Below are 14,726 nucleotides of genomic sequence, written 5' to 3'. Positions count from 1 at the left end.
GCAGTATTTTTATGCTTAGATAATTACAGACTTGTTAAAACATATACCATAACACAAGAGTTATTTTTTTGTTTGAAAATTATATTATTTTGGGAGGAAGGACAAATAGGGGGAAAAGCTTATCTGTGGTGTGGTTAGTATGATTAGATTTCAATGGGAAAAGAGGTATTTAGACCTAGTATATGATATGGTCTTATTAGAAAAGAAAATTATCTTTTTATTGTTGTCAATTGCTCTTGAATTTTCCTTTAATAAAATTTCACAGCAATCTCCTCAAGAGGATACATTAAAGGCCCTTGATTATATATACCCTAAAGAATGTATTGTACCACAAAGATACATACCCAATAAGATTTTTTTTCATCTGAAATTTATAAAGATAATTTTCCATGCTGACAGTGCACATTTCATCCATAAGTTTGAAGAGTCAAATGCTACCACAGCTGGGGGTTATTCTGCCAAATGGCTTCCAACAGGGACTACAGAGATGGAGGCTAGAAGGCATGTGTATGTGCATGCAGGAAAAAGCAACAGACCTGATGGGAAATAGCCCTTCTCTGGAGTCATTTTATCAATTACCATCTGAGTGATCTAATCAAATAGGCTCATGAAAAAAAAAAAAGCAATACTAGGGAGGAAAAGCAAATATGAAAACAGCTGCTTTGATTACCTACAGAGATTAAAACAAAAAGCAAGGAGTGAGGCTGATATATTTCTTAGGGATTTTCTAAGGCTAAGGGGAGGGGTAAGGGGTAGATACCTTTAAAAAAACCCATCATGAAAGGAGCTGAGACAAGATTATAAGAAAGGGGCCAAGTTATAGCGCGCCATGGGATTTTTAATCTGGCTACCTGTGGTTTCTGTAGTTAAAGCTTTATTCATCCCCCAAACGGGGAGGTGGGGAAGAGAAAACAAAAAAAAAAATCACATTTATATGTCAGTTTTGCAAATGATCAAACAGCGTGCATCAACAAGAATAAGAAGAAAACATTAAACGCTGATGACTTTTTAAAAAGATACCCGTTTTATCAAATATTATTGGTAATTACCTGCGCATCTCGTTTCTTGAACTCTTGAATTTGATTTTCGTGCTCCATGTTGGCAGCGCGAAGCTGTTTCTCCAGGTTTTCAATTTCCCGTTCATGGTCTCGGACTAGGCTACCCTTCTCCGCGTTATGCTGCTGTAATAGGTGCGTCTTCTCCTGTTCATGCTCCAGCTTCAGCTCTACTATCTGATTGGACAATGAGGAGGACAGTTCATCAACAGAACATCCTTGTCGTCATGACAACTCATGGACAGCTTAATTTTTCTCGAATTTGTCCAAGTTGAAAATTTTATTTTTGCGTCATTATTACCTCACCCTTGAAATACCCTCATTTGGTGTGTGTGTGGGGGGATTTTATCCAAACCTCCTAATATTCAAGACTATTGGGCATATTCAAGAAATCCTTTTGCAATCTGTTGACATGAATATCTGAACATTGAAAAAAAATTATGTCGAAAGCTAGGTATTTCCTCCCCAAGATTCCAGTATTACTGATCAGCAATGGTTGTAAATGGTTAATAGTCAGTACGCTTTGCTTTTTGCTTAAATACACAGATGTAAAAAGCAGCAATTAAATCGATCAGTTTTCTTTATGATTTTCAAATAAAAGATCTGAGCTAAATACGCATCTGGATTATTGTATATACAGTTGTCTTTTTAAAAATAAAATGATAAATTTCGAAGCTCTATTATCTCGTTGTCAGCCACGGTATAGCACTATAAACACACGTTATGTCTTCCAGAAGAGCACCTGCTGTGTTGCAAGCTTGCCCCATGATTTCATAAAAAGCATTCTATTCTCAAGATCCTTTCCCAGTCCACTCCACACTGGAGACTGTGACCTTGGCCAGTCTTAGCCTCTCCCTGCTAGACTGAATGGCAGCCCGAGACCAAGGGCCTGGTTGCCGCAGCTTTGATATTAATCCTCCCAGACTGTGCACAATGGCACCCTACCTGGCCTGCAAACTATAGCCAGCCAGGCTGTCTTTGAAGCAGGTGATGAATAGGGGACTGCAGGAAGCCAGCTTCCCCAGTGAACTCCAGGCCACACAGCTGCTAAGAACAGTCACTTGGATTTTTCTTCAGTTTTGGTGGATTTCAGGGGGAAAAACTGCTGTTATCTAGAATATGTTGTGTTATTTTCGGCGTGAGAATCCATCTTCAAAAAAGCTAACAGTAGGAGCCTGCTCCAAATCGATCTTGTTTCCTGCAATGAATCACCAGACTACCTTATCTTAAAGCTATAGCATTCATTTCTCCAGGCATGCACACTGCACTAAATATCAGAAGTTATTTTCTTTTGAAATTTGAAATTCTCATCTCCTAATTGCAAATTAAGAATCAAAACACAAATTAAATGTGCTTTAAAACAGGTTTCTAAATGTTTTATTATTGTGACTTAGAGAGTTGGAAAATTAAAAATAGATTTCTAACCATTCATAATTGAATTAAACTATTTAGAAGAATGCTAACTCTTGAACATGTACACTTATCAGAACAAAATAATGTACAAATAATATGGGAAAAAAGTATTTTTAATCTGAGACCAAAGGTGTTTTATAGTGAATTTGTTTAAAATTCACGTTTTCCTTCCATATTACTCTGTTGGCAACATAAGAAAAATATTGTATAAAAAATGTTCTACTAGCATATACTATGCCAAGTAGTACAGTTTTCTTTGATTATTTACAATACATGTGTATGATTTATTCTTTGAGTCATACAACTAATATTAACTATAACAATAATCCCAACAGAAGACAAATTAAAATGGTATTGTTATTACAGCACTTTTTCAGGCAGCCGAGGCTATAAATTATTGAGTTGAAGAATTTTTAGTTCTTGGACACATATTTCCACTCAGTGTTATACTATCAAGTGTCATTATAATAAAATCACAAACTTTAGTCAAAATCACTTGCATATGTAACACTGAAAGAAAGTAGGAGGGGGAAGTTATACTGAAATCTTCAGAAGTCTCAAAAAATGGGAGAATGACTATGACTTAAAATTGAAAAAAGCAAAATATTTTACAAGTATCCAAATGACCTATAATTAGAGCCAAAAAATTGCAGAATCCCCCAAAGACACATGATCAAACTAGATGTATAATCATTATAATGATGCTGTATCATTTTTGGATCTAGTAATAATATACTTTCACAGTACCATTCTAATTTGAGTAACCTGATTGTTCTTATAGATTGACCAATGATCTGCCCATGTTCAAACATGTTTATTCATTTTATTTTAAAAAACTAGAAAAAAATGAAATCGTTATAACAAAATTTAAACTCTAAAGATAAATGTTCCTAAGTTATTACTGGTTTGTTACTTTGCCAGGGCCTGTTGCCCAGTGATTCTTCTTAATGAATAAATCTCAAGGTTGTTGAGCCTTTTAAGTGAAATAGTTGAGGTTTATCTGCTTAGTCCAACACTGCTTAGCTAACTCCTAGATCTTATGAGCCCTTTCTGGTCTCAGCCTAGGTTTCCTAGTTGTCATCTTCTCTTAGAGGTGTGTTTTCTAGATAAATGGTAGGGTCAAGGGAAACTCCCTAATATTCTGGGGCTATATTGGTGATGGTATTCATAACCACTAAGACAATTACTGAAGTGGATCTGTGCTAAATCTAAGTTTTACTGGTCCCTGTCCTCTTCCAAGTAAGCAAATGTTAGAAGAGTCCTTCAGACCTTCCAGCTTGGTCCCTTACTTGAAGGTACATCTTGGAAGTAAAAAGAAGTAGTGTATCTTCTTTACCTTGAACTACTATATACTTTGGGTGAACCAAGAGTAACGTCTAATAGAATGAATGGCAACTCTAATACATTCTGAATCTGAAACTCAAGAGTGAAGGTTTGAAGTTCTGAGTCCTTGAGAGCACAGTCTTCCACCACAGACTAGAATCATTTTACAGCTGTTGATGTTCTCATTCCAACAGATGTTTCATGTAAGTGCCCAAGAACAGGACCACATTCCAGGTGCTCAGGAAGACAAAGATGCAGCTAAGAGATTACCAAGTCTCTGGGAGTCTTGGAATCTACATTTTAAGACCTGCTAACAGTTTTATAGTGAACATAGTGCCAGCAAATATGGCTAAAAAATTTAAATATTTTTAAATAATTTCTTGACCATAAATTTCAATTCAAAATGTGATACATAAAGAAATAAAAGGAAGATTCTTACTCACTTGGTAAGACAACTTATTTGTCTTTTTATCCCCATGCCCCAGAAATAGAACTGATGACTTGAGATAATTCTGAGAAATATTTTTGGATACCCCGATTTTAGACAGAAATGGACTGAAGATGGAACACTCACATTTCCTTCTTCTGCCTAGATGGGGGATAAGAAGGGGAACTGTACAGAGTGAAAATGGCTATAGGCCAGAGATGAATAAAACTGAGAAAGAAAAAAACTGGAGCTGATTCTGACAAAACACAGGCTTTAGAGTTCCCATCAAAAAAAGAGAGACCACCCTCTAACAAGCATAGCGAACTCTGGAACAGAGCATTGGTAAATTGTTAAAAGACAGAGGATATGTCAGTTTCTCTAACAAAGGTTGCTTAGAACTTTCATTAATATATCAAATAAGCTCTGACTCTCCATCCCTATCTGAGTCTCAAACTACAGAAAAGTAAAAGCCACAAAATATTTATGTTCTCACACTAAAACTCAGAGAAAGACAACCAGGCTGAAAATAAAGGCAGAAAATCGGTCAAAGAGAATTCATGCATATTATACTAGAATTTAGAAAAAGCTTATAGGTTTCGACAAAGCTTGCCCACTTCATGCCCAAGTAAGATGAGGGGAAAACATGTTTGGACACCTATAAAAACACTACATTGTGTGTGTGCGTGGGGGGTGGTGAGGTGGGGGGTGGACTTAGTAAGAAAGAGGGAAAAAAGAAAGGATGAAGAAACCAAGGAAGGCCCATCACTCTGGAGGGAGAAAAAAAGTACACCTTTAAAACCAGAGCCAGTTATAGGAGAGCTCGATGAAACGTGAATGTAATGAAAAGAACTCAAAGAAGGCAAAACAACAGAATTAGCTAAGGATCGAAATAACTCGGTCACAAAATTAATTCTAAATTAAAACAATAATGAGTTAAAAATAAAGGCTAAAGGGCTGGGCTGCTGCTCAGTGGTAGACCGCTTGCCTCACAGGTGTGAGGCACTGGGTTCAATCTGCAGCACCACATAAAAATAAATACACAAAAAGATATTGTGTCCATTTACAACTAAAAAGAATTAAATAAAATAATGGCTAAAGACTGAATCACTGACATAGACAAAAGGCCTGAGAAAATCATAATAAAGGCCCAGGAAAGAAACAAAGAGAAGAAAGATAGAATGAAAATCTGCATGCATACAAATGTGCTATCAGGAAACTTTCACAAAATGAATGAAGAACAGAATGTGTGTATCAAAAAGTCACACTATATACCAAGAGAAATTAATTATGATTCAGGAAAATAATGGCTCAAGAAGATTATAACTAAGTTCAAACATGGAAAAACTCAAAAAACCCAAGACACTCTTGAAAAAAGTAATAATTGAGGATAAGATTCATTTAAACAAGAGATGACTAGAAAAGTGGAGCTGAGAATAATGCGTAGCACCAAAAGACAATGGGACAATATGTACAAAGCTTCAGGGAAACAAAGGATAAACAAGGAAGTTTATGCCCAGTCAAGTTATCCTTTACAGCTAAAAGAACACAAATGATTCTCCAGCAAGAAAAAATGCAATGAATACAACTATAAGCTCTTCTCAAAAAAGTCACTCAATGATGAAATCTCAGTAGTCAGTAGATAGGTCCAAATAAAGAACTTGGATATGAGTTGTGCCAAAAGTCCTGGTGGTGAGCACATGGCAGATTTAAAAAAAAAAAAAAAAACTATGTCTATAGAACTGTGACAACTATAGAACAGAATACAAAGGGCACATATTTCAACAATGTACAAATAATACCATAATTTACAAAACAGAATGGTAGGGACAGGTAGGAACTGTATGCAAGTTAATTTTAGTTTTTAGTGTAGGGGGTAAATAATGCCTTCAAAATTAAACCATAACATTTATTCAATATACTTTTAATAAATACTTCCTAACAATCTAAGGAATCATTTCTTAAAAAAAGAAATATTTTTCTGAACCTCTTTCAGTTTCTCTTGTTTTTTCAACTAATTTCACATAATGGTCCTATTTCTAAGCATGGTCCTGTTTCTAAGAAAATTGCTTTTGTCTCTGTACTTGCATATTCTTATACTTATCAATCTCATGAAATTTCTGTAATACTACTAAGAATATTATTAACAATAGTCATTTTTGGAAGCTAGGATTTGGGTAGAATGTTTGCTTCCTTCTTCTTTGTGTGCAGTTGCCATATCAGAGGGTATCACCTCCCTTTGGAGGAATACTTCCTTGTGGCGGTCAGGTTTGGGTCTTTAACAAGGGATACAGCCTTTCTTCCAACAAATGGGCCTGGGTTTGTGAACTGACCTAGATCTAAAAACTTGTGAAAGACCATGATTTTTCCCCTGAAGTGGAATATGATGTAAAATACACTTGCCAACTCTGGACTTGCTCTGGATGTTGTGCCAGCCAACTAGTATTCTCACTGGCTGTCTGACTACCTTCTCCCAGAATACCAAGCTCCACTCACCCACCTCAAGTCCTTACAGGACAAGACACCTTGGTAGCCAGTTAGCCTTGTTTCAGTGACAGGAATCACTCTGGCCTTCCAGAATACAGTGAGTGCTCCACATGCTGTCTGCCTTTGTGGAACCCTACCATCCTGCTGAAAGATCCAGAGCAGCATCTCTCAATCTCTCAACGTCAGCCCTGGAATACAGAGGATGCTTCTAGAATGCAACCACTCAGTGGTATCAGTGTCCCACTACCAGAGTGCCTCTCAGTACTCTACTGAAGATAGACTCTCCTAGAGGTGAGTTCTCTGGTCTACAGCACCAAAACCACCCTCATATTCTCACTTTTCTGGTACTTTTGATTCTTTCTCAATACTGCGAAGGCAGTTCCAGTATCTACCTCCACCTCAGGTCAAGTGACTGGAGTGGCAGTGAAGACCACTACCTAGGAAAATCACAAACTATTGTAAGTGTGCTATACTTTTTTTTAAAAAAAGAGATGAGCTGCATGTAGTAGTGCTCGCCTCTAACCCCAGAGATTTGGGAGGCTGAGGCAGGAGGATCCCCAGTTTGGGGTCAGCCTCAGTAATTTAAGGAGACCCTGTCTCAAAATAAAAAATAAAAAGTACTGGGAAGAGGGCCAGTTCAATCCCCAGTAACAATCAATAAATCAATCAATATTAATAAAAGTTCAAACATTATGAATTTTATCAAAATAATATTGATCATCAGATTAATAGTTCAAGAGACAATCTGCTTTGAAATATCAGCCATCCAAAGACAGGGTTCTATCTTTCCTGGTAATACTTCAGAATCATTCTATATACTAGTTAAGCATTCTTTGTGGAAAACTTTTGTTTCTTGACTGTGAAATTTAGCATTACTTTGATATGGTTCACAAGACTTATGGCATTAAGATCCACAATAATAAACAGGTACATCAAGCCAAGGCATTTAATGAGACAGAGACCTAACATTATTCAGTTATGTCTCTGAGAAATTTGCATATGCAAAAGAGCACATCTGAAATGTCAAAATAAGTTCCTAACTATCTAAAGCTCTGGAAATTCAGCTCCAATGATACAAAGCCTCCTGTAAAGTTAGCAGGGTTTCACTAAGCTGATCTCATAACTTTTCAAAAAGATCTTGGAAACTTTTAATTGCAGCTATATGATGTAAAATATGCTACTAAACATTCATTACATGAGAAATAAGACTCCCTTGAAGATAATACATACTGCTCTGGATCTTTGGAGTCACAGTAAAAATACATCTTAGTATAGAAAATATTATAATATAGTCTGACTTCCGACCAACATCTTAATTGAAAAAGGCACAAAGGATAGAAAAAAGCAACCAGCACATCAAGAGTAGAAATAGAATGTGTAATCTGTGGGTGCCCACGTGGCTCCAAGATTTGATACAAAGAAAAGGAACATTCCACGAAATCTCTCAGATCAACAGATCATGTTTTCTTTATTTAAAGGTTTAACATTGCTTTGACCACTGCAACTAGAGATGGTACCAGGTGTACCAGCGTAGACTGCTTCTTCATCCTTCTTTCTCTCTAATCAACCATCAAGAGCCAGGGACCAATGGCTGCTGAAGCTCCCAAAGCTCAAGATGCACTGTGAGACAAAGCCTGAAGGTACCAGTGATGACCGCGGTGCCGAGTGAAGCATGTGCCAGAAGCAAGTGCTGCCCTAAGACCATGTTTCCCATTTAGCACTTCAAAATACCTCACATGGCACCTGGAGGTAATGAGTGAAAATAACTTCTTTGCTTCTAAAATTTTCTGAAAAATTAGCTATAATTTTCTGTGTTTTTATCTTCCACATATCAGTTGAAACTCTGGAAGGCTTTGTATAATGTATGCTTTTTTTAAAAAAAAAGGTTTAATGATAGACAATTCACACCAAACAAATTGGGAAATAATTAAAAATTCATTTTGATAGATGAAATTCAAAATGGTGGCGGGGGAAAACATGTCTTAACTTCATATTTTAACTTATGTTTGTTTCTCTAAGACACATTCAGTTCTTGATGAAATGTGCATTCATCTTAACCTAGTACATCACTGCTGTTGAATGAACATAATATTTAACAATCATCCAAGTTCGTCAGCTAATATGGAACTTTCTGACAAACAGGTCAACCACCTTATAAATCACCCCCCTCACCTAACACAGGCTTCGTAACTGTTCTTCATTTTGAATGCAACAACATGGCATCCAGGAACAATCAAAACATAAAATCAGAAGTAATCAGAAGAGAGATGCTTCATTTTCCTCAACACCAAATTGACTTGTCTCCCTGCACTGGGCCTGCCCTTCCCACAGCTCCGTGGCTATAGGCTTTGCTGCTAACTAAGCTGAGTCCTTCCACCTGTGGGCTGGATTCCATCCCCTCTTGCCAAATTCAGCACGTTGCTCTCACGATTCCCCATCACTCTCCATCAACATCTCATCTTCTCTGTTGGATCATCTCATTAACAAACATGTTTTTACTGTATCTCACTTTTTGAAAGCTTACTCCTCTAACTACCACCCCATTTCTCTGCTCCCCTTTCCTTCAAAACCTACTCAAAAGGGTTAATCACATCCTACTCTCTCCACCCACAGCACTTGGGTTTCTGTTCTCAAATTCTACTGACACTGGTCCTGTCAAGGTGGCCAAAGCCAACGGCCAGGTGTCAGTCCCTACCTAACTTCCCATCCCGGCAACCCCTGAGATAGACGGATCTCATCTCCTTCCTATAAAACCTACCGAATGTGGCCCCTGGGAAGTCACACCTTCTCAGTTTTTCCTTTTTCCTCACAGCCTGCTCCTTCTTAGTCTCTTTTGCTGCTTCCTCCCCCTCCTTCCCATCACTAATTGCAGGTGTAACTCGACTCTGTCCAGGGACTTCCTTTCTTCTCTGTTTATGTCCCAGGGTCTGTCATCAGCATTCACCTGATTGCTCAACTGGAAAACCTCTAAGTCTCTTCCTAGCTTCTACTCAATTTCACATCCATTGACAAATCTGGCCTGCAAAATATACCACAAATCTGGTGTCTTGCTATCACCCCACCACACCCAGCTTAGTCCCAGCCACTGCAGTGACTTGCCTGACCACTGGAATCACCTTCAAACCAGCTTCCCTCCTGCTTCTCATCTCCACTACCATCAATGATCCACACGGCAGCCAGAATGATCTTGTTAAGATGCAAACCAGATGTTGCTTAAGTGCCCCCAAGGACTTCCTCTCACATTCAGAAAGAAACCCAGACTCACCACCACCGTCTGCAGCACTTGATACGATCCCCCTGCTTAGCCTTGGCTCCATGGCATGCCTGCTGCACCTCTCCTGACTCTGCTGGAGTGCTCTCTCCTCAACCTCAGGGGTTTTTGTGGCTTCCTCCTTTGCTCTCCTCAGGTCTTAGTATTACACTGCAGCAGAGTCTCCACTGGATGAACGAACCAAACTAACACCTTATATAAAACAACACCTTCTATGAAACAGCCTCTTCACTGACAAACCCTTTAGTTTTATTTTCTTTGTAGAATTACCATTACCTCACCTTATATTTTAAGAGAGACAGTTTGTTTACTGTCATCTCCTAGGCACCTGGAAGTATTTAGCACAAAGTAGTTGCTCTATAAACTGAGTTAGTGATTGACCAAGAAGGCATTATGTCCATTTTTATATTTTTAATATATATTAAATGTATTATACATATTATATTGAATGCAATATATCAATATTTTATATTCTAATGTATACTAAATGTATTTATTGTATTGTTTCCTTTATATATAAAGGTTACAATGAGTTTCCCATATTGCTATCCAAACAAATTTCAAATAAAATATCTCTGAAAGTAAACACCCATTTTATTCTACTGTTGCTGAAGAATTGCCTCATCTTTGCACCCTAATTCCCAGTCTAGGTAAAAGTGGCAATTATTTTAGGCTCAATGAGAAAAATTTCAGGCCAAAAAAGAAAAAAGCTTCTTCCTGACCTTGACTGCCCTTCCCTACCTATTAATACCCATTCTGTAAATCCAGGCTCCACAGCTTCATTGCCTGGGTCTCTGATTTGGCAGCCTGGTAGCCAAATTGAGTACTTAGCCTGTGGCCTAGAGGACCCAACTGTGACTGGTGGCATAGCAGAGTTCCATGAATTAGAGGGTTATTAAAAGAAATAGTTATCTAACAGAGCCTGATTACCACTGAGGAGCACTATGGCTGATTTGTTGTTGGGGCTCAAAAATTATTCATTACAAATTGGAAAAGGAAAGCCAAGCCAAAAAAAAAAAAAAAGACTTTTAAAAAGCATAGGATGAGGTAAGTAAGAGCACACCAAAGAGAATAAAAGCGACATAAATTATGCATGCTTAGAAATAAATCATATAAAAATCCATTTTGAAGAGATTTTTAGGAGACTTGCAAATGCATGGTTATTAACCATACCTGGGACTTCAATACTGAAAGAAAGTTTACCGAGTTTTTCTAGTCCTATCAGTTTTGTGACAACCAAAATAGCTGCCCACCATTTCCACTTCTCTCCACTCTCCTGACTCGGCAAATGAGCTTGCCTCCTATTCCACAAAGAAAACCTTCAGTAATTAGAGCATTTTCATTGCCTGGGGCAGGTCTCCACACTTCTGTGCCTCTGTTCTTCCTTCTCACTAGTTCAGCAGAGGGCATCTGCCCCTCCTCTCAGGCCAGCACCTCCACCTGTGGGGAGAGTCCTTCCCATACTCTCCGCTGCCTGAGACCGCATGTCAGTGAGCATCTCCATCTCCCCTGTGCTTTCTGCCTCTGCTTTTGCAGGGTAGACAAAATAGCCTCATTTAAGAGAACAATTAAAAAAGAAAGGACTGGAAAACCCAGGCTGTCTGCTTTCTAAATTAACTGATCTTATTTAAAATTTCCCACTTGCTTATCTTGCCTAATTGCTGTTTTGTCTCTTCCACTGTCTTTGCTACCAAATGTTTTTGTTTGGAGTAACAGTGGCTTGGTGGCTTGTAAGAGGCTGGCCCTGGAGAGTTCTTTGTATTCACTGACAAAAAGCATTTATTCTTTCTGGAGAATTTGACCACTTGTTTATCTGCTGAACTCCATTTGTCTTTAAAGGCTTTAAAAGAGAAGATATAAAGTGTAAGATTAAAGAAAGATATGATAGGATTGCCAAAACCCAAATTCCACAGTTCAGGAAATCCCAGCATGCCTGCTTGGTTGTTTGTTTCCAACATGAATGAGGTTTGTGAAAAGACAATTAGAATTGTCTTTTTGTTCCAATGGGTTATACAGGAAAGAAACAGGAAATCTTGATGAAAGCTTGGGCTTTACAGGATATTTGTGTGAGTATTTATCCCATGTGTTTGATGTTTTGCTTTCCACATCTGTACGCTTTATGCCTGCATTTGGGCTAAGATATTTTAAAATACCATTTTGCTTTTTTCCACTTCCATTACAGTTCTTGGCATGATGCTTTCTATATGGGAGGGGCTCAAAATTTAAAAGTGAAGAAGGAAACTGAGGCCCAGAAGGCACAAGTCATTCATTTCCTCTAAATGTCAATTCCCTCATTATAAAACGTGCAGATTAGACCAGATAAGAGCTTCTAAAACTTTTCTACCAAAGTACCCCTAGCTTCAGTGAAAATGAATAGCATCCCCCTGTGGGACTGGAGGGCCTAGCCTGAAGCAGCCTCTGCAAGCTGTAAGTTTCTTTGAAATGTCCTATTTTATCTTAAAAATTCATGGGAACTTCACATTTTACAAAACAGGAAAGTCTGTTTGTTTTAATATAAATGTTACCTCACTAGTAAAACTAATTGCTTTCCCACAAAATAATCAAGTGACTGTGGAACACTCCAGGAAGCACATGTGCAGCTTCCCATTCACCCAATTTGCTCCCCATACCAGGGGGTTGCCTTACCCAGTGTGAGAAGCAGGACCCTGGGTGGTCAGCACCTAAATTCTCTCCTGGCAAGAATTTTAAGATCTTAACCTTCAAATTTTTACGTTTTAAAGAAAAATAAGATAAAAGAATAGAAAACCTGTCACACTTGCATCTAAATGGTTACCAAAAAAGTAGGCAGAAGCCCTGATAGTAGGAAACCCAAAGGAAAGACTCAGTGGTGGAACCAGAAAAGTCTATACCTGACAAGGGAAGGGTGTGGAGTCCAATCCAGAGAATGAGCAGAAAGTCACAGAATCTGGAAGGGGCCTTGGTGGAGAAACAGCCCCCAAGAAAGCACAGCTCCTTCCACAATGCTCCAGCCCATGCTTCAACATGCTCATGTTGGGAAACACACTTTCTTAGAACACAAATCTCTGAATAAACAAATAGTTCTGTAGGAAAGTACTACTTAGAAGTAACTCAAAATATTCCTCATAGTACTATCTATACATAGGTTCAATTTCTACCCTGCAAAACCAAGGTAGTGTGTTTAGAGTGGAAGTTGTGAGCTCACCATTCTGACTCTGCCACCTCTTGACTTTGTGGGACCCCGGGCCAGTTACATAACTGGCTGTACGTAAGCTGGAAATAAGTCCTGGTACCCAACTCACGGGAGTACTGTGAAGATGGGAGGTGGCTGAACACATGGAACACATGTAGAGCAGGTCCTAAGAACCACTGGCTGTTAGGATTACTGTCACATCCACCAAGCCTCATGTCCTCTGGAAACACAGATCTTACATTTCTGAGACCCAATTCTCCTGAGTCTTCTTTCCTCTTGGCAGTTAAATGCTCCCTCTGACATGGTTCCAGACATTGCTATACTTTTGGAAATTCCATGAATGTGTTCAAGTTTGTCAGTATCCTGCTTAAGACATGGTGACAAGAATTGATGTTTTCCTTATGTGGCCTGAGATGTCAATAACAGACTAGGACCATCTCTACTACCTCTCTTGTCCCACTTCCCCCTGTACTCCACACTTACCTCTGTGCCTGTTTTTCTTGCTTCCCACCCTACTTTAGAAACTGATTTTCTAATCCAAAGCATGGAATTCCGTATTCATCCTCAAAAAATGTGACGTACCTAATTCCAACCTGTTTGAATCTTCAGAAACTGATTTTTCTTATTCTATGTATAACTAACCCTCTGAAGTTGAATCATTCAAAAATGGTCCTTTGAACTATCACTTAAGCACAGAAAGGTATCAATACAAAGCCATATTTCCCCATAGGAAGGACCTTGTCAGATGGCTCTGTGAAGAACAGATACACTACCTCTAATCCTTGGTCCTTACCAGCCTGGCTACCCTGTTCAGAGAAGAACACAGGTGTAATTAAACTGACTTCACTTTTATGTGCTAGTCCTGACTAGTAGAGATCTCTACTTACATCATTTCTCATAATCAACTTTCACAGTAAAAATACTAAAATTTTGTAGTAGTGAGGGGGAATGTTGTTCCAGTTAACAAAATTTTCTGCTGAAAAAAAGAGTAATTAAAAAAGATTAAGTAAAAAGTTCATACATTATGATATCAATAAATATTATCCTAAAATATATTAGCTCATACTCCTGCCTCTACCTTTCCTTGGTGAGTTGCAGGCTAAAATCTGCATTCTCAGCATTGATTCTAATGAACAGGACTGCAGATGTAATAAAAATAAAAATGCATCACCTGAGATATCCTTGTATATATTTCATATAATTCCTATCAGAACCTACCCTTGTATCATCTCTCTCTTTTTCATGAAAAAACAAAAGGACACAGAAATATGAATGTAATAGTTTATGGTTTCTGTTAATAATATCATTTCTTTAAAGAATTCATCAATTTTCCTTATTAAGCATTTTTTCACAATTTTATTAGTATATTATAGTTACACATAATTGTGAAATACACACACACACACACACACACACACACATATATATTTATTTATTTATTTATTTATTTATTTATTTATTTATTTATTTATTGGGGGGGAGTGGGTTGCTGAGGATTAAACCCAGGAATGCTTTATTTTCTGAGCTACATCCCCTAGCTTTTTTTACTTTTTATTTTGAAACAGGGTCTCTAATTGCTTA

General features: G+C 37.9%; 1 protein-coding gene across 1 annotated transcript in view; it reads right to left on the bottom strand.

Annotated features, from left to right (window-relative positions):
- Cep112 (centrosomal protein 112) overlaps positions 1–14,726 on the bottom strand; it is a 435,668-nt gene that overhangs the window by 228,809 nt on the left and 192,133 nt on the right. The window contains exon 20 of the mRNA XM_048798206.1: positions 1,050–1,232. Coding sequence (XP_048654163.1) covers positions 1,050–1,232 — 183 coding nt within the window. The remainder of the gene's footprint in view (positions 1–1,049; positions 1,233–14,726) is intronic.

This window comes from Marmota marmota, unplaced genomic scaffold (genome assembly GCF_001458135.2).
Source record: "Marmota marmota marmota unplaced genomic scaffold, marMar, whole genome shotgun sequence".
NCBI lineage: Eukaryota > Metazoa > Chordata > Mammalia > Rodentia > Sciuridae > Marmota > Marmota marmota.
The sequence above is the reverse complement of the archived record's forward strand: the minus strand, read 5'-3'. Positions and strand labels throughout refer to the sequence as shown.